Source organism: Sceloporus occidentalis, unplaced genomic scaffold (genome assembly GCF_023333645.1).
Source record: "Sceloporus occidentalis isolate IW3139 unplaced genomic scaffold, rSceOcc1.0.p SCAF_81, whole genome shotgun sequence".
Taxonomy (NCBI): Eukaryota; Metazoa; Chordata; class Lepidosauria; order Squamata; family Phrynosomatidae; genus Sceloporus; species Sceloporus occidentalis.
This window is the reverse complement of record NW_028317061.1, coordinates 1,181,498-1,201,383: the sequence shown is the minus strand read 5'-3', so window position 1 is coordinate 1,201,383 and position 19,886 is coordinate 1,181,498. Positions and strand designations below refer to the sequence as shown.

Sequence of the window (19,886 nt, the reverse complement as noted above, 5' to 3'; positions counted from 1 at the left end):
GCAGCAGCGAAGCTATGTTACTGTTTGCCTTACATGCGCTGGCACCGCCGCCACCATCACAATCATCGCTAATACTAATAATTTGTTGTACCGCGCAGCCTGTGACTGGGCACACGAGCCAGCGTAACATGGAAAGGAAAAGTGAGGGCAGTGAAGTGAGGGAAGAAGGATGAAAAGCCTATCAGAGCACACTCTTTGACCATTCTTCCTGCCAGGGTGCAGATGGACACTGGGAGAGGAGCCGCTCTGCACTGGATTAATTAGGTAATACCTGCTGTAGAGTTGGCTCCTCTCTGCCGGTGTCTGACCGTCTCTCTCATTAATCCAGAGCTCACAGGAAATTCAGGCGACTGCAAATCTAGTAAGCCTACTACAGGATGGGGACTCGTGCCCCCTACCACTCCAGGGCCCTGGTGCAACACTATGCAGCTAGCAACATCACAATGGTGGATTACGGTGGCCACCCACTAGATGTTCTTCAACCTCTATATGAGTCATTTTGTTGTGTGTTATATTAACATACATAGATATGATGTTTTCTGTGATGCACTCCACGATAAACACTGTGTTTACATAGAAACTGTGACATCTCTGGATGTTGTAATGTATCAAGTAGTTGAGATAAACAGATCTAGTGATTATACATGTAAATATACACACAAAAGAGAACAAGGTATGCAAACCTACAAAATAATTCCATTCTTTATATAAAGCTGCACCAAGATCTCAGGGCAAATGGGCATTTAGTTAAACGCCACGATGGACGGGGAAAAGTAGTGAATGAACGGAGTAAGAGGGGTTTGCTGCTTGATAATGTTGGGGATGAGGTTGCTAATCAATTTGTGGGGTAGGATGAGAGGGTTGCCAGATCATGTGTTCAGAGGGGTGGTATGAGAGGGGTCAATAAAGTAGAGAAATTAGAAGAAATTACATAAGAGACAGAAGAAAGAGGGAGACACTGAAGAAAGAAGTTGGAAGAGGTAAACAAGAGGGAGGCAAAGAAGGAAGAGGAGTTAAAGAACTGGAGAAAGGATGGAAGGAAGGAAGAAATAAAGAAAGAACAGAAGAGAGGGAAGAGAGAGAAGAGAGGGAGGGGAAAACATACACAGGGAAGAATGAGGGGGATGTAGAAAGTAAAGAAGTGAGAAGGAGAGAGAGAGAGACATACGGAAAGATGACAAAAGAAAGGGTTACAAAATAAATAAGCAGCGCACATTATTGAATGGCGGAGACACACGCTAGTAAACAAGTAATGTCATATTATGAAAGTAACAATGTCTTTCTACAGAGGGGAGTAACGGAATAACTGCCCCCCTGTGTCTAGACGGGGACAAGTAGGGTGACTGATGCTTCTCACTAACAATCAATGCAATCCGTTTACATAAATAACACGCATGATCAGCACTGGACTTCGGACACAGCTATCCCCACGTGCCCTATAGAAGCTGGAAGGGTGCCTTCTTGTAACCACGACAACCCGCATAGTAACAGCGTCATTAACAACCTTTGTTGTCATCCAGCTCACGCTGCCTTGGTAACCCCTCCTTTCCATTCTACGCTCTACCTGTACGCCAATGGCGAGGCGCGGCACCTCTGTCACGTGGGCTGTACGTCGCTCGCGACACCGCTATGGCAGCGCAGTTTTGCTGTGGAGTTGGTGGATAATCGGCTGACGAGGGGCCGGTACAGCCGGGCAAGGTTGCTGGTTTGCCCGTAGGTGAAGCAAGAGAGTCCGGCGTGTGATGTAGGCCTCGGCGTGAAAACTGCTCGCGTAACAGTGAGTTAATTCCCGTTACTATCAATGAATACACTGAGACGTGAGATTATCCGCAGGCCCCTACAGCGGTACCTCAGCTCCTCAGCTCCATGGATTTCATTCAGAAATATGTTATTTCCACCAAACACCGTAGGAAATAAAAATACATCGTCAGCGAGCCACATTTCCATTTATTATGGAGTAGTGCGATGCGGGGCTATTCACATACAGCCCGACCCCCCAGCATTACGGTAACCGCGGCATACAGTTATATTTATCAGGGTTTAACTCGGAGTCTCTGGGTGAGGGGGCAGATTCTCAGTCCGGAGATGACTCCTTATTCCACATTGCCGTGATCGTATATAAGACCCCCACTTGGTGCTTATTGATCAGCGGTACTATTATTGTGTTCTGGCTGATCTCCCTGCTTGAATGCAGGTGACCCAATTAATTGTATCATTAAATAATAACAAGTCAAGGTTTCCACGGGAACCGTTACTCTAGCAGTTTGAGTAACTTCATAGAATCTTCACAATGGGCTATTAAAGAATTAAAATGTAAGAATGTCGTGAGGGTCTGCTCATTTAGAAAGCTCCCTGGAATGCAGATATTAGACCCAGACCTGGGGTAACGCTGTGCTGTGACAGTCCATGCGCAGGGAGTATATTCACGTACTGAGCATACATGACGTGTACAAGAAATCATGGCCCAAATGGCCCTGTCACTTTAAGGCATGTGTGCGGTCGTTCGATACCTCCTTATACTATCACAGCTGCACGCTGCGGGGCCCAGTCGGCCCCTGAATAAGTACATAGCCCTAGCAGCCAGCGGCCCACTGAGTACCTCTCTGGCGTGGTCTGGGCCTGCAAGAAACGCATTCAGGCGCCGTACCTGCTGCTGTGTAGAAGCCAATAATGGTCACGGCTACTAAACTGTAGCTATGGGCCCTGTTGCTACCATACAGAGATAGTAAACTCGCCGATGCTTTACCGAGCGCAGCCTCTGCTTTTAATACTTGCCTCTAATCTCAAAGTTCTAGGTATACCTTTACTTTTATTATATATATCACTTTATTAAATGTATATGTGTGTATATATTGTTTTGTGTTCTATGATGTGCAATTATAATGGATTAAATATATTATATATATGATTACATCGGAAGCAGATTGGATTCTTTACCACTAGTCGTTTATTATATAGTTACTCGTGTTTTGGTTTTTTTTGTTTTTTTTATAATACTTTTAGGTTCTCCAGTACTGTACAGATCTGAGTCGCAGGACCTTTTACGCTGCTCTGGAGGAAGAATATTTTATGAATTCGTGTGGCTTTTATAGGAATGTTTAGTCTGATGGCGAATTGCTGTAATTGGTTAAAACGTTGGCGGGAACCTGTGAGGTAAGCCGTAGAACTGTAAAGAATTCTCGGAATCTTTACTGACTCCATCTATTTTGTTATTTTCCAGTTATTTCCAGATTATTACTACTCTGGGGTTATCTGCCCATCTGTAGGGTTACGTTTGGTCTCATGAGTTATCATAATAAAGTATTTTGTCACATTTTATATGAATTTACCCCAACATGCTGTGCTTTGCTGAATGGAAGTCAGCGGCTTATTTTCAGTGCTGTTTCAGTTTTTTGAGTCTAAAAACGTAAAGATTTGTTACTATCCTCCTATAACCATTTACTTTACTGGAGTAAGTTTTTTGTCCTTACTTATGACTTTAAGTGTTCTTGGGGCCTAGTTTTATATCTTCTAAAATATTTTGTTCTGTTTTTTTTTTTTTTTGTGGCACAGTCTGCTTATTAAGATGGAAAAAGATGTACGTAGCCGTATTGACCAAAAAAGAATATAGTATTTAATTGAAAGGCAATGGCTTTTATTAGGACTAGATCGTAAAAAAAATGTGTATAAGATTTCATTGGGAATCCAGCTCCCTCTGCTTGGTCCACAAAGGCGCAGAAAATTGGGTGACCCCGAGGTAGAAGACGGGCAGCGTCTCGAAAGGTCTGTGAGAGGGCGAGTAGTGTATGTAAGTGTATACTGTAGTGTCAGAGTCAGTGTGTATGTGTGTATATGTATAGTGCTAGTCAGTGTGTATCTATAAATTTATAGTGCCAAAGGAGGTGTGTGTATTAGTGTATGGTGTAAACGTGTACATCAGCATGTGTGTTTTACTGTAAGGTGTTAGTGTTACGGTATGATGTCAGTGTGTGTCTGTACAGTGTTAGAGTGTGTAATTGTATGTTTGCGTATGGGGTTAATATGTGGTGTTAGTATGTCAGTGTGTGGCATTATGGTGAGTATACGTGTCAGGGGTCAGCCTAGGGTTAGTGGATACGCACTGCACAGGGTTACACAGCATCATGGGACCTATGCAAGCGCAAAACATACGCAGAAGTGACAGGCACACTGAGCTCCATCCCAGGTACATTCATTTATGTATTCATTGTTTCATTTATGTTTAGAAATGTACTAATGAAGCTTTATTTAATGAACATTGAACTTTTCTCCAATTATTTAATGTATGTATCATTTTGTTTAGAATAGTGAATGCCAAATATGTAATGAATTGAGCAATACTTTATTAAAAACTTTCTGTTATTTATTACGTATATTTTGTGAGATATCTTTATCTTTAGGACATCTCCTTAGATACCTTTTGGGTATTATACATTTTGTTACGTTGTGTGTGTGTGTGTAGCAGTCTTGTGTCTGAAGGTAAAGTGAGGATGGAATTTAGGGGAACAATAATGTTGGTGATTGGATTGGAATATGAAACATTTCTGCGGAGTATTCCCACGTGTAGAAGGGCGACTCCGATCCAGTGTTAGCTGATGTCTTGGATTATCTCTGTAATCACGTGTATTAGATATTACTGCTGCCGACACGTGCCTCTCAAGAGGAGGTCGAGGAGATAACTTTAGGGAGAAAATGTAATGACAATATTATAGTAGCGATTGTGCATGCGTATGTACCTAAAGACCAGGGAAGAAAATCTATTTGCATTTAGCATAATCTGCAGATAAGGTTTGTCATGTTTTGGGATATCTAAGGGGCCAAAAGTATTAAGGTCGTTTTGAGGTACGTTTTGGTGATGAAAGAGTTAACGTTTTGAAATAGATTTCTTTCTCCCAACATAGCGCTATCCCCTATTCAGTTTATTTCTGCCTGCTTTAAAATGAGACTAATCATTTGTATTTTCATTCTTTTGACCCACCTGACACGAAGTCCTCCAAATTCCATCCACTGACCTACGTCTGAATCCCACCAACCTTGAATTCCCCCCCCCCCAAAAAAAAGGGGGACTGCAGCTTTCAATTTCAGGTGGGGGCATGCGAGTCAAATAGCACAGACTTCGCCTGAATTCTGCTGCAATTTAGACAATGAAATAATTGCTTAACAATAATGCAACTAAAGAATCATTTATGAAACAAGAGGGAAGGATCGTGATCTCCTCTTGCCCTCTTCTCCTTATGCTGAAGGGTGATGGAAATAAAATAAGCCCAGGTGGGTTATTTATATTAAAAATAAAAAGCCCTTTGTAGAGTGATGGTCCTCTATGCTTCTGCCGCTCCCTTCACCCGGCCCTGTGGGATAGGGAGAGTTAAATGAAGCCCTACCTGCCATGCCATCTCACCATGCCAAGTCGCTCAGGTAGGCAGGGGCACGGCACGCATTCAACTCAATGGAGCACGCAGTGCAAACAGGTTAAATGTCAGAATATATACAATACCGTATATTATATATATATATATATATAATGTCGGCGTTCTCCTGGCAGAACTGGCTATGAGGGGGCACCTGATGGTCTAAGTCAGGGGTGTCCTCAGCCAGTGCCATAGCTGAAAGAGCATTGTGAGAGATGTAGTCCTGCAGCAGCTGGAGGGCCGCAGGTTGGACAGCCCTGGTTTAAGTGAAGCCAGCGACCGTATATATGCTACCTTTTATGCTCGCGTTGCAGCACAGTGTGCCAGAGGGCCAGTCCGGGTCTGAGCATTCTGATTCCTTACTTTTAACCCGTTTAACGTTCTGGATTCCGACAACAACACCCTAAACCCCTCTTGCTGACCTAATTGGTATTCCGGCTCTGTGCAGTTGAGTGCGTTTGCGAGCAGTTTGCCTCTGGGCAGAATCAGCTGGATGCAGGATGGGAATGACTTTGTTCTGTTTGGTAGTGTGTTAGTTGAACTTGAAACGTTACACGACTTTGCAGGACTTTTTTGTTCCTTATGATGAGATGGCACCTCTTGAATTTCTTTGAGGATGCCAGCATTCTTATTAAACCTAAAACCTAACACTGAGAATTCGCCCAGTTCGTATTCTCTCGCAAACATATGTGACACTTCTCCTTTAACGTGATTAACAGAGTACTCTGTGGCCCAGAATCCCCTTTGCCATGTGGATAGGAATGAAAGTGACATGTTTTTTTATTTTCTTTTCTATCTTTCCTTATATTTTGTAGAAAGGTGACGTTGGTGATGGTGGGACTGGATAATGCTGGGAAAACGGCAACTGTGAAAGGTATCCAGGGAGGTAAGTGCTTTCTGTAGTTGGACTGTTTGTATGGGGTTAAAGGAGAGCACCGACCCTGGATATAATATCTTCTAACACTGGATACATTTTATGTCTATAGCATGGACGTATCCACCTTAATTTCATGTTCTCGGGATTTGGTTGATTTTCTCTTCCGTGTTGGGATGCTGCTTTCGTTTCCAGTCTTTGTCGGGGTGGAAAAGAACATTAAGACTATACATTTATTGATATTTGAGTTCTGCCACCTATTGCCACAAATCTCAGCTTCCTTGGATTCAAGTGTCCCTTTTAAAAGTTACATCTATAGCAAAATAACGAAGCATGTGCTTTTAGAGACTTAAATAGGTGAAAGATTGAAAGGTGCGATAATGACAAGCCCCCTTATTCCGTGAAAGCCTTTTCTGACTATCCCACAGGTGACGCCTCTGGGCTGATGAGCTTACGCTTTTGTGAAAGTGACATGAGCTTCAGTATCATTGATTGTTGCGCAAACCTTTTAAAGTTCCAGATTTTGTGTTTTCACTGTAAAAACAAACAATTCCTTCTACTAGAACATTTTCTTCTTTAGGAAGGTAAGCAATACTTGCGGAGAAATGCATTTTTGTGGCGGCAAGGAAATAGGATAACTAAGTGTTTTTTCCTTTAGTTTGTTTATGGAGACTTCCTAATGACCCTTTGTGTGTTTTGATCTTTCCTACAGAGTCTCCTGAAGATGTGGCCCCAACGGTTGGATTTTCAAAGGCCGACATTAAGCAAGGGAAATTCGATGTCACGATGTTTGATCTTGGTGGTGGAAAAAGAATCCGTGGAATTTGGAAGAACTATTATGCGGAGTCCTATGGAGTGGTGTTTGTTATCGACTCCAGCGATGTGGAGAGGATGGAAGAAACAAAGGAGACGATGACAGAAGTTCTAAGACATCCCAGGATTTCAGGAAAACCTGTATTAGTGTAAGTAAAAAGAAGCCGCTCCTCATTCACTTGGGTGGTTGTGTTATTTCAGAACCACCGATTTTATAGTACGGTTTCAGTGTATTTATTGTGAGCTGGGATCATGTAACCACACAGTCTTAAGGTTTGAAATACCACATAAGGCTGAATTATTTTTAGAATTGTAGTCCTTTTTATTAAAAGGTCTGTAAACAAACATAAATAAAACAAACAAAAAGAAAAGCCTTGCTCTCTGAGCACTTACTGACAAACAAACTAACTAACTATCGTTGGACGGCTTACCCGCTACCAACAAAAAACATTTAGCACAGACCTTTTTCGTTTAGGAACCGTTCAGCAGATTTGTTTAGGAGAAAATGCAGTCTCACTCACTGCTTGTATGTTTCTCACCTGACTAACTTACAGGGCTCCTTTTTGTAGCAGCCCCCTTGCTGCTCATTGGTAACAGGTGAGTAAATCTCTGAACCAGAACTCCTGGACTGGCTGCATCACCTGCTGCAAGTAAACTGTGGAGTGGAGCACTGGCCCTCCCTTCTCTCCAAATGCTCCACCCCAGGGACCCAAACATAACTACAACATTACCATTACTTTGCTGGTAACAAAACATTCTCCCTGGGGTTATCGAATACATTGCACTGCAGTATTTTGTGGGAAATGTACATGTTATCCACCACAATGCCTTGTTCCCTGTCACATTATTTATTTATTTTTTACATAAGTTGTTGTTTGCGGTAGTTATCAGATATGTATTTGTTTAAATGCCGTTTAGGAGCCATAATAAAATGCTGTTTAACCCCTTCAGGACCGGGATTTTTAAGCTAGGGTGTCGCTAAAGGACCGGAGCCGTTTTTGTGTTTTTGCCATGTCTTTCTTCAACTGTAATTTCTCTCTTATCAATTGGTGCACCCACACAAATCATATATTGTTTTTTTCAGCACAAGTAGGGCTTTCATTTGAAACCATAGTAAGCTGGGTAGTACATTGTTTTGTTTGAAAAACAGTATACATACAAATTGTACACACATTAACCCCTTCGCAACCTTTGCCGGTTCAGGACCGTCATAACAAGAAGGTCACTAAATGACCTTTGACGGTCCTGAACCGTCAAAAAATTAAATAAGCTTAGAAAGTGATCAAGGATCACTTTCTTCGCTTAAACGGCCTTGCTGCAATGCCTCGATGTCGAGGCATTCAGCAAGGCCGAGATCGGCATCGGGGGCCATGTCTGGCCCCTCCCCGGGGCGTCAACAGCCGCCATACATTGTATGGCGGCGGACGCCCGTTTTAAAAGCGTTTAGGAGGCGATCAACGATCGCCTCCTAAACTTAAATGGTGTCGCTGGAATGCCTCGATCAGGAGGCATCCAGCGACACCAAACACTTACCTCTGGGTGGGCTGTGACCGCTCCGGAGAGCGGTCACAGCCGCCGCTGCCGGTGATCTTCGCCATCAAGCAAGATGGCGGCGGCCCGGGAAATAAAACAATAAAGACGAAAAAGTTCGCTAGAGGGTCTCCAGACCCTCTAGAGAACTGGCTCCACTTGCTGGTTGAATACAGGTACTGCATTCAACCATGCAAGTCAATGGAGCCCAGCTTTCTAATCACTATGTGATTAGTAAAATATTAAAAAAAAATAAAAATAAATAAAAAATGGAAAAAAAAATTAAAAAAAAATGTGCTAACATTTAAAAATAATTATGCAGTGATGTCACTAGATGAACCATCCAGTACCAGCAAAATGTGTAAAAAAAAATATAAAAAAAGTATTAAAAAAATAAAATAAAATTAAAAAATAAAGTTTATTATTTTGAGCAAGTGCTAAAAATTCTCAAAAATCTCAACAAAGAGTTAAAATAAAAGCACTTCAAATACCCAAGGGGTGTCTAATATGTAAAAAAAATGGCTGATGGGGTAAATTGGAGTGGCCTAGCTCAAATATAGGGCATAGGTACAGACTGACCAAAATGGAGAAAAAAAGCGCACTTCCCAAATGTGGCATTTTAAATCTGAAACAACCCGACAAACCCATGCATGTCGGGTATCACTGCACTCAGGAGATGTTCCTGAACACACATTGGCGTGTTGTTTGACAGTGGCATATACCAGGACCTGTATATCTATAACTAAAGTACAATTTGTGTGAAAAAAAAAAAAAAATTACTATTACAAAGTTTGACAAAGTGTAGTTCTATAATTGGTGCATGGAAAGGGTTAAAATAACAGCATTTGGAATACCCTGGGGTGTCTAGTTTTCAAAAATATATGGTTTGAATGGGTTAAATTGAGTTAACCGGCTTCAAAGATATTCCAAAGAGGAGAGGGAGGCACAATGACCAAATGACCACCTGAATTACGCATGCCCCAAAAGTAGCCTTTTACCAGCCAAACAATCTGACAAACCCATGCATGTGGGGTATTGCTGTACTCAGGAGATGTTGCTGAACACACATTGGGGTGTTGTTTGACAGTGACATATACCAGCACCTGTATATCTATAACTAAAGTACAATTTGTGTGGAAAAAAAAATAAAAAAAATTACTATTACAAAGTTTGACAAAGTGTAGTTGTATAATTGGTGCATGGAAAGGGTTAAAATAACAGCATTTGGAATACCCTGGGGTGTCTAGTTTTCAAAAATATATGGTTTGAATGGGTTAAATTGAGTTAACCGGCTTCAAAGATGTTCCAAAGAGGAGATGGAGGCAGACTGACCAGATTTGTTAAAAAAGATTTGGAAATCATAAAACGCTGCTTGTACTTATTGCCCTATAACTTACAAAAAACAGCAAAAAAACATAAAAACATTGGGTATTTCTAAACTCAGGACAAGTAGTAGAATCTATTTAGCTAGTTTTTTTACTTGCTTTTTTAGGTGAGTAAAAGATTTTTCAAATAAAAGTCATAAAATGTGTTTTTTTTTCAATTTTTCACCATGTTTTTTTTATTTTTTTTATAGTAAATAAGATGATACGATCAAAATAATGGTATCTGAAGAAAGCCCATCTTGTCCTGAAAAAAACAATATATAACTTATGTGGGTACACTAAATGGGTGAGGAGAAAATTACAGCTGAACACAAGCACCACAAAAGTGTCAAAACAGCCTCGGTCCCACAGGGTACAAAACGAAAAATGAGCCCGGTCCTTAAGGGGTTAAACCAATGGGAAAAAATTATCCCAAATATATTCATTAACTTGTCCTGATTTGGAAACCACCCAACATGGCCAGGATTTTTATCTATTTTGACCAGTATAGGGCAAATATTGCAAGGCATGCATCGCGTTTTTGAAATGTAATTTTTTTCAAATTTGGCATGGTAGTCTAATAACTGCAATAGTTGTCACAGATACTGATTACCCCCCCAAAATTATATGTTTATGAAAAGTAGATAAGTCAAGGTGTACAACTAGGGTCATTTTGACACTTTTCAAACAGGGATTTTATCGCCAATTGCTGCCAAATTTTGAGGTATTTTTATATTTTTGGGTTTTTTTTGCATATGTTGCAATGTTGCTTTAGATTTTATATTATATTTTGTATAGAATATATGCAACTGCAGAACAAAACACCAAATTGTGTTCACCAACATCCCCCGGTTCCAACAAGGCCTCACATGCATGGTTCATGCATTTTTTGAGGAAGCTATGAGGGGAAAAATGGAACATGCGCATTTTCGTTTTCACATTTGGAATTTTCAGAAATTGGTTTCCTGGGCCCATATCCCATTTGGGACATTTTGGAAGCCCCCTGCTGTAAATTACCCCATAAAAGTATATATTTATGAACAGTAGACAAGTCAAGGTGTTCAACTAGGGTAGTTTTGACAGTTTTCAGCTAGCCTTTTCTTCACTGATGTCTGCCAAAGTTCACGGAAAATTTATTTTATTGCGTTTTTAACAAATACATTTCAATGTTAAAATGTATTTCTTGCACAGCATATGTGCAACAGTGGAAGAAAGCACCACATTTTGTTCACCAACACCCCCCGGTTCCAACACGGCCTCACATGCATGGTTCATGCATTTTTTGAGGAAGCCATGAGGCCATAACTGGAACATGCGCAAGTTTTCAGAAATTGGTTTCCTGGGCCCATATCCCATTTGGGACATTTTGGAAGCCCCCCCACTGTAAATTACCCCATAAAAGTATATATTTATGAACAGTAGACGAGTCAAGGTGTTCAACTAGGGTAGTTTTGACAGTTTTCAGCCAGCCATTTCTTCACTGATGTCTGCCAAACTTCACAGGGAAATTATTTTATTGCGTTTTTAACGCATACATTTCAATGTTGCAATTTATTTCTTGCACAGCATATGTGTAACACTGGAAAAAAAACACCACATTTTGTTCACCAACACCCCCCGGTTCCAACAAGGCCTCACATGCATGGTTCATGTATTTTTGGAGGAAGCTATGAGGGCAAAACTGGAACATGTGCATTTACATTTTTTTAAATATTTTTTTTCATCAGATTACTTGTAAGTGACAGGTTTAGGCCGCTGACATCAATCAGGGAGACCGATCAATAATCAGCGACTTAAAATGTCACCGACAAGTGATCAGGTAATAATTATGATTTTTTCATTTATTAATAATTTGTGTTTTTTCATAATTACCCTAGATGACCCCTCTCTCTTTGTAGAGCAGGGTCATCCGTGGGCTGCCATAATGATCCGATCACTCCTATTGGCCAGGAGTGATCTGATCAGGCCAGCATTTGACCTGGAAGCACCCTGGACTTTCAGGTCAGTGCTGTTATTTTTTTTTTTATTATTATTATTTTATTTTTTTTTTTTTAATTTATTTTTTTAAATTTTTTTTTAATTATTATTATTTTTTACATTATTTTTTTTAACTCTTTCAATGCTGATGCTCCATTGAAGCACAGCATTGATTGATATTTAGTCCCCACAAGCTTGTGGGGACTAATATTAACCCCTGCAATGCTGCGATGGGGGTCATACACAATCGCAGCATTGAAGGGGTTAATTGAGGAAGAGGGGGGTAGGGGTTAACTGAGGAAGGGTGGGGGTGGGGGAGGTCTGGTCTCCACACTCATGTGGAGACCAAAGAACCCTGTCTCCCTGTCCCTGAAGCTGCCTCTGGCAGCTGGGACACAATCTCCAATAGACTGGAGATTGTAGGGGAGGAGTCTCTCTGATCAGTCCTACAGGACTGATCAGAGGACTTCTGGGGGCTCGTTTTTGCTGTTGCTGGTCTGCCTGGGCTTCCAGGCAGACCACCAGCAGCAGAACCCCCTAAAAAACGGGAATTAACCCCTTCAATGCCGCGATCGCGGCATTGAAGGGGTTAACGCTGCACTGACGCTCTCATGGAGCGATCAGGCAGCAGGGGGGTGTTGGATCAGGCCCCCACACTTGTGTGGGGACCCATTCAATACCCCCCCACCCTTCCCTGAAGCTGCCTGTGGCAGCTGAAACCGCGATTGCAGATTTTTCTGCAATCGCAGTTTCTGCCTAGAGAATCACTCCGTGGGAGCGATCGTGGGCTTGGGGGCGGGCTTAGACAGGCTGTGCTGTCTGCCCAGGACTCCTGGGCAGACAGCAGCAGCAGCGCCCCCACGATCACCGCGATTGTGGTGATGTGGGGGCGTTTTTTGGAGGAGACGTACCTGGTACGTCCCGGTCTACCGGTGACTGCTAACCAGGAAGTACCAGGTACGTCCCGGTACTGAAGGGGTTAATTGAACGTGGAAAACACTTTGGTTGTGCTCATTTGAGCAGGGCCCTCCTCACCTGTTGTCTCCGTTAGTCAATTTGTTATGTTACATGCTACTTGTTATGTCTTGTCTACGCATTGTACAGCCCTACGGTATTTGATGGCGCTATATAAACCAATCAATAATAAATAATAATTGCCACCATAGGTGTATTTAGACCTAGACTGGCATTCAGAGAGAGTAGGAGGTAGTGGAGATCTGTCCATGTGGCAAACCGTGACACTTGTATCTTTAAATAAAATACTGATTTCTATATGAGAAGGCAAAGCTTTTATCCGTGCATTCCTTTTACTCGGTTAAAGCTAGTTGATCAAGGGTTGTAAATGCTCTACGCTTCCCTTCTTTGTGATCTGTTTCCTTCTGGAGTTCTGTGATGTAATTATAGTTCTGCTGATCTCATGCCACTATAGGTGAGAAATGGACCACCTTTAATTTGGATACCATGGATTACAAATCTCCTTATCCTGATCGCAGGGGACGGTCCAGGGATTGCCCAACCCTAGTAGGGCTAGCCCAGTGTTCCTTTAACATGCGTTACGAGAAAGAAACCATACAAAACATATAATTAGTCTGAGACTGAAACCCTTTGCCCTCGTTTCACGGCGACTATCCCGTCCTGTTATACTAATCGGCGCTGCGTAGTTACAATTCACTTATCAGAGCCGTTTATAAGCAAACAGTGGTGGGGCGATAAAAGTAAGCACGGGTTTATGACCGGATGGCTCAGTCTCCAATAAAGACGTTGGAATATGATTGAAAGGCGATATGCTGTATTTTATTGATTCTCCTCTTTACTATTTACCGAATGTGCTAATTTGGCCCCAGTTTCACCAAAGCAGCCTAGTGACCTCATTGTGTGACAGGAATTGCGACTTGCTGCCGACTTCTATCACAGCCGGGACCTTCAGCAGAGCCCCCCCACATCGACCTGCCTTCTGGTGATACGTGGGGTTGGATTGTGCGTGATTGACTGGAGGTGTGTTAGTAGCCATGGCCAGCAAGCTCAGTTTTTTGTTTTTTTTTGGATTAATGAATATATTAATTTATGACTTCATTAAGTTTATCCTGTATGTCATTTCTGAGAGGTGCTCATACGCTTGACTGGGTTCATTCATTGAGCTGCACCGTGCCAAAGGGCCAGAACTTCTTTCTGTGTTGCTTAAAGCAAGTTAAGCAAGTACAATTCAGACTAGTTGAGATTTAGTTTAAAAATGGTCTGTAAGATAAAGGAACAAAATTAGTAACTTCTGAGAAGTGTCACATTTATTATAATTATTGATGTAAAACATAAAGAAATATAGTAGCATTACCTGGTTTATAAAAGTATTAGATTGTAAGCTCACGAGAGCAGAGTCTGGTTGTAAAGCGGTCTGGAATCTGCTGGCGCTATATAAATAAATGTAACGTAAAATAGTTTATCAGTTCTCTGTACGGTAACAGGAAAACTTTTACATACACACAGTATTTATCGAGGCGAAGGATCTTAAACATTAATGGACCTTTTTTTTCTTAACCGACGATGAAAAACATTTTTTCTCTGTCGCTTTATGAATTTATTGGGTTGGTCTATCGAATTTATTCTCCTGGTGCTAGGCATTTTTCCTGGTAAATCTTAGTGGGTGACGTTTTCAGGCCCAAAAATATTTCTACATCAGGTCGGATTCTAAAAGGCTTTGTCGTATGAAAAAAGAAAGTCCGTGTTTCACGGTTTACATCACTGATCCCTGGAAAAAAACAATGGTCCTGGTTGTCATTTTTTAAGTAGAGGAGGACAGCCTGTCTGTGACCAACTCAGCAGGTCCTTGTTTGAGGACAGTATGAGTGAAGAGGAGTTGGCTTGGTCAGCTCTCGCTCCTCTGCTCCTGACAAGCTGGACGTTCGCCTCAAGTCCTGGTCCTCTCAACATTTAATGGACGCGAGTCCGCATTCACAGGCCCTGGGAATATCGGCATGATACGAGTGATTCCAGAATATAGAAGCGGATCATTGAGCTAATATAGTTTGGGTGTACAACCTGGGTATGTGACCTTCCGCAAACATCAATACGCTTTGACGTTAAACTCGGAGATAAATAAATAGAAGCAATCAAGCAAAATGGTTCCACGTATGAATGTTTCTACTTGGCAGCGTCCTTAATACTGTTCCTTTACAATCCATCCATTTCTAATGTAATCCATGAAATCCATTACTCGATTCATTGCTTATTTCAACCAAATGGTCAACCAAAACGGTTCCCACAGCACATAAATATGTTAGTGTGAAATTATATATATATAATATACCGTGTATATATAATGTAAAGGACACGTTCCTTTAGCAACAAGGACAACAGCAGCATAGTAATCTGCATGGATTTTTCTTTTTATATTTCACAGCCAGCCTAAATTTCTCATTAGTCTTTTGGACGTGGTCTTCTGTATTTTTGGTAGCGATTTCAATATTCTCTATCATTTCTCCCTGTTCTTCTACTAAGAGGGAAATCTGGAAAAACAAGTCTTTTAACTCTTTCATCTGATTCTCTAAATTCACGAGCTCTTTGTGCCGCTGTTCAATCTCTGATAACTTCACCTTGGTGATCTTGACCTCGGTGATTAGGTTCTCGTTGAAGATGTCCCACTTGCCCTGTTCCAGCATCTTGTCCACCTCCTCCTCGGAGACGTCTTTCCCGGCCACCTCGAGCTGCCGTATGATGAACGTTTTACACTTGGCCTGCTTGCTGGCGATAGTCTCGTTATATCGCAGCATAATGTTGTGAAAGTTTTTGCAAAGCGCCGCATGTTGGGTCCTAAGAATCCTCGCGAGACTCGAAGACGATCCGTTGTCCGCTTCCGCTTTATTTGCGCGCTGCAATAACGCATCCAACCGCTTCTTGATGTTCTCCGCCTGGGTTTTGATGTCTCTCGTAACACTGCAGTCCTTCTTCAAAACACTGAATCGCCTCATGGACGACACGAGGACTTTCTGCTGCTGCCCAAACTTTTGGACGTTTTCGGAAAGTTCAACGATATCTTTTTGGATTTTCTGGACTTCGTCCAAATAACTTTCTATAATGGGTTCTTTCTCAAATATAACCGCTTGCTGCTTGATCTCCACCGGTTCGTTGAGATCCTCCACGGGGGGCTCTGTTTCTTTTGACAATTCTAATTCTTTCGCTTTTTGGATTAATTCTTGAAGTCGGTCTTTCATTTTCGTCCCTTTAGGGTCCTGCGACGAAATATATTACGTGCCACAGATACCGCCAGGATCCTGAATACATATACATAAAAGAAATGATTATTCATTATGAAGGACCAACACTAGTAGGTTTCTCCAGCAAGAAGGGCTGCGCTGGCCCTGTGTAATGTATAATCTAACGTGTACAGAGACTTTGTCATTTTATTTATTTATTTATTTATTTAACTATATATTATACAGGACCAGCCAAAGCACTTCCAAATCTATAGTGATAAATGGAGCTGAAGCCACAACTCTCCAAACAAGTTAGTCTTTAGTTTCTTTTCTTGGGCAACTATTTTATTTGTAATGCTTTTCAAGATGTGAAATACCCAATGAGTGCTAAATATAGAGAGTCGTGTAGGAAAGCTATTTCTGGGCTGAATATAGAATGAAGAATACTGCTGGTTGCTCCTGATGATTGTTGCCCACCGTGTGTCGTTCTCCCTGATAAGCGGGGCTGTGCTCACTGTTTATAAGTAAACGGCAGTCAAATAAGATCCTGTGTAAACATGATGGAGCTGGACTTAGCGACTCCCTCCGAGTCAACTCTGCTATCAGCGCTCAGGTCACGCTGCACCCTGAAAAGGGACCCCCGCCAACCAGTGCAAAAACGGGGACATCAATATCGGGCGATGCGAACTGTGCATCTCTGCGCTAAACCCTGAAGATAGGCCGCACCCCCCACTTTAAAGACCTAAAGTGGGGGGAAAGTGCAGCATATGTTCGGGCCGATACGGTAATTGCAAAAGGGCCAATTAGCCTTTTAAACTTAACTTGGATTAGCGAACACAACGTGCCATGGGAACACAGGAGTGATGGGAGTGATAACGGGCCATTGGAACACAGGAGTGATGGGAGTGATAACGGGCCATTGGAACACAGGAGTGATGGGAGTGATAACGGGCCATTGGAACACAGGAGTGATGGGAGTGATAACGTGCCATGGGAACACAGGAGTGATGGGAGTGATAACGGGCCATTGGAACACAGGAGTGATGGGAGTGATAACGTGCCATGGGAACACAGGAGTGATGGGAGTGATAACGGGCCATTGGAACACAGGAGTGATGGGAGTGATAACGGGCCATTGGAACACAGGAGTGATGGGAGTGATAACATGCCATGGGAACACAGGAGTGATGGGAGTGATAACGGGCCATTGGAACACAGGAGTGATGGGAGTGATAACGTGCCATGGGAACAGAGGAGTGATGGGAGTGATAACGGGCCATTGGAACACAGGAGTGATGGGAGTGATAACGGGCCATTGGAACATAGGAGTGATAACGGGCCATGGGAGCACAGGAGTGATGGGAGTGATAACGGGCCATTGGAACACAGGAGTGATGGGAGTGATGAAAGGTCTCTCTATTCCATTAAAAATCAGCTGTTTCCAGCTGCAGTGGTCATTTACGTGTATCTCTGTATATTGTTGAATAAGGCATGGTGAGCATTCCAGCGCTATGTAGCTTATACCCGGCTTACATTCATTTGAACCTTTTGTTTGTGTCACACAAATGGGGTCAGCTTTCTAAATTTACAGATATGTCACGTTTTTATGTTTACATTAAAATTAACTGATTTTGGAAAGGAAAAAGTACTTTAAAGCTTTGTGTCTTTCCAAGTGATTGGTTTTTCATTAGTTTTCCTTGAAAAAAGGCAAGAAATGCATACAGTGTAGGCTAATCACTACGTTAAGGGGACTGCACACACCCTTTAATGTGTCACAAGCTTTCTGTGCATGCGCAGCCACCTTATCCGCATAGCTGATAGCAAGCAAGTATATCGTAGAAACTTGTCCAAAGATAGACGCTCTCTGTATGTTTGCCTGCAGTGTGACCAGCATAAAGGAGAAATGATATGTTCAAGGCAGATAAGAGCCATTCGGCCCATCTAGTCTGCCCATTTTTCCTGTAAGACCTTAATCAGTCCTCGGTCTTTAATTAGATACTGGATATCCATATATCGAGCCAATGCATGTTTAAATTCCTTCACTGTGTTATCCTCTACCACTTCTACTGTGAAGCTGTTCCATTTATCGACCACCCCCTAAGTAAAGTAAAACTTCCACGTGGCATCTAAAGCCCTGGCCCTGTAGTTTTTAGATTAGGACCTCTTGTTCAAACATTTCTCTCATTTTGACGTAAATGGCTGCCTAGTGGATTGTTTAGAATATTTTTCATTTAAAAAAACCCCAAAAAAACCAAAACCTCTAGTCCTATTTATTTATGTTTTCATTTGCACTGGTCTTCGTCACGGAGCCATACCACACGTCCACAGATCCCCTAGCAGACTTTGTAGACTTCCGTTCAGGCGTCCAATCACCGTTAGCATAACTGGTGCTCGGCATTACACTAAACCTGAGAGCCAGAGGTGCTTACAAAAGGGAGACAGGGCTGCCATCGAAATAACCCGAAACATTGCATACATTTACTGAAGCACATTCAGCTCAGACGCCCAGACTTCTTGTTTTTATGGGTTCGTCTAGTCTATCATGTGACGCAACCTGCTTTTACCTTGATATGTGCTGCCTATGGGAGCCACTACTCTCATCAGGGGGGGGGTGAAGTGTGACAATGTGAAGAATAGATCTAATCTATGACATGATGACGCTAATCATGTCAGCCTGAGCTCTTACGTCCCCGTCCCCCCCACACTGAGCTATTAGGTGGATTTCTCCAAATATAGAGAGATTCCGCAGAGTCGCTGTAGTTTTGCCCTCGCAGCTATGATCGTACGAATGAATGGTATGAGAACTAGTAGCCCTGCAGCTTCCCATGCCCCTGCCCTGTTTCTGTGCCCCCTGCCCTGTTTCTGTGCCCCCTGCCCTATTTCTCTGCCCCCCTGCTTCACACTCCATTTTTAGAGACCTCAACTTGACAAACTTTCTCAATGATCGCATGGAATTAACGTATGCTGTTCTACTTAACTGTGTGTTCCCCACACATCCCATTATTGTGCCCCCCCGGCATGGGTGGGTGTATGCGCATATGCTATCCAGGGGCTATCTGGATTACTGTTGTTTCTTTTCTTTTCACTCTGTTGAAATTCATTTTGTTTGTACACTTCTTAGACACGTGGCTCTTTCACATTCTTTTAAATGTTCTGTTTTGTTACTTACATCTCCATGGTAGCGCAAAAAATAAGTTTCCGCTCCAAAATACAGCTTGTAAATATAAATTAGGATTATTTTTTTTTTACCCTTAATATATTAGCCTTTACCACAGCTGTTAGGAGGCTGTTCCACTTATCTACCACCCCTTCCCATAATTTCCAACTTTTAACCCTTTTTAATATAGCCATAATTTTGGCAAAAGCAAGCTCGTCGATTTTTTTGGTAATATGTACACAACCATTACAAAGTAGCAAGGCTGAAACAGAGGTCAGCCCAAATATACAAAATGATTTAACAAAGTGAATGAGGGAAGCTGCAAGAACAAGACGTCATAATCTAGGACTACTGGGTCAGAGGTGTAGGTGTAATGTAAGTTACTTTTACTTTACTGAAAGAGTGGTAGATAAGCGGAACAGCCTCACAGCTGAAGTGGTAGAGGCTAATACATTGAGGGAATTTAAACATGCTTGGGATAGGCAATTGGCTCATTGATATATCACGGGGCCAAGGACTGATTAAGGTCTGAGTGTTTATATCAAGAAAAGCAGGCAGAGTAGATGAATATAATGGGTC

The 19,886-nt window shown here is 42.1% G+C and overlaps 2 protein-coding genes across 3 annotated transcripts in view; one reads left to right on the top strand and one right to left on the bottom strand.

The window, feature by feature from the left end:
* Positions 1 to 3,094: 3,094 nt before the first annotated feature.
* The window catches only part of LOC149285302 (ADP-ribosylation factor-like protein 13B), a 30,443-nt gene continuing 13,651 nt past the window's right edge, over positions 3,095 to 19,886 (top strand). For both annotated transcript variants that reach the window (XM_089495521.1, XM_089495520.1), the window contains exons 1-3: positions 3,095 to 3,153; positions 6,221 to 6,291; positions 6,992 to 7,241. In XM_089495521.1, the coding sequence (XP_089351647.1) occupies positions 3,095 to 3,153; positions 6,221 to 6,291; positions 6,992 to 7,241 (380 nt within the window). The remainder of the gene's footprint in view (positions 3,154 to 6,220; positions 6,292 to 6,991; positions 7,242 to 19,886) is intronic.
* LOC149285303 (syntaxin-19-like) lies at positions 15,296 to 16,168 on the bottom strand. Its single transcript, XM_089495544.1, has one exon. It carries the CDS (start codon positions 16,166 to 16,168, stop codon positions 15,296 to 15,298), a length of 873 nt encoding a protein of 290 aa, XP_089351670.1.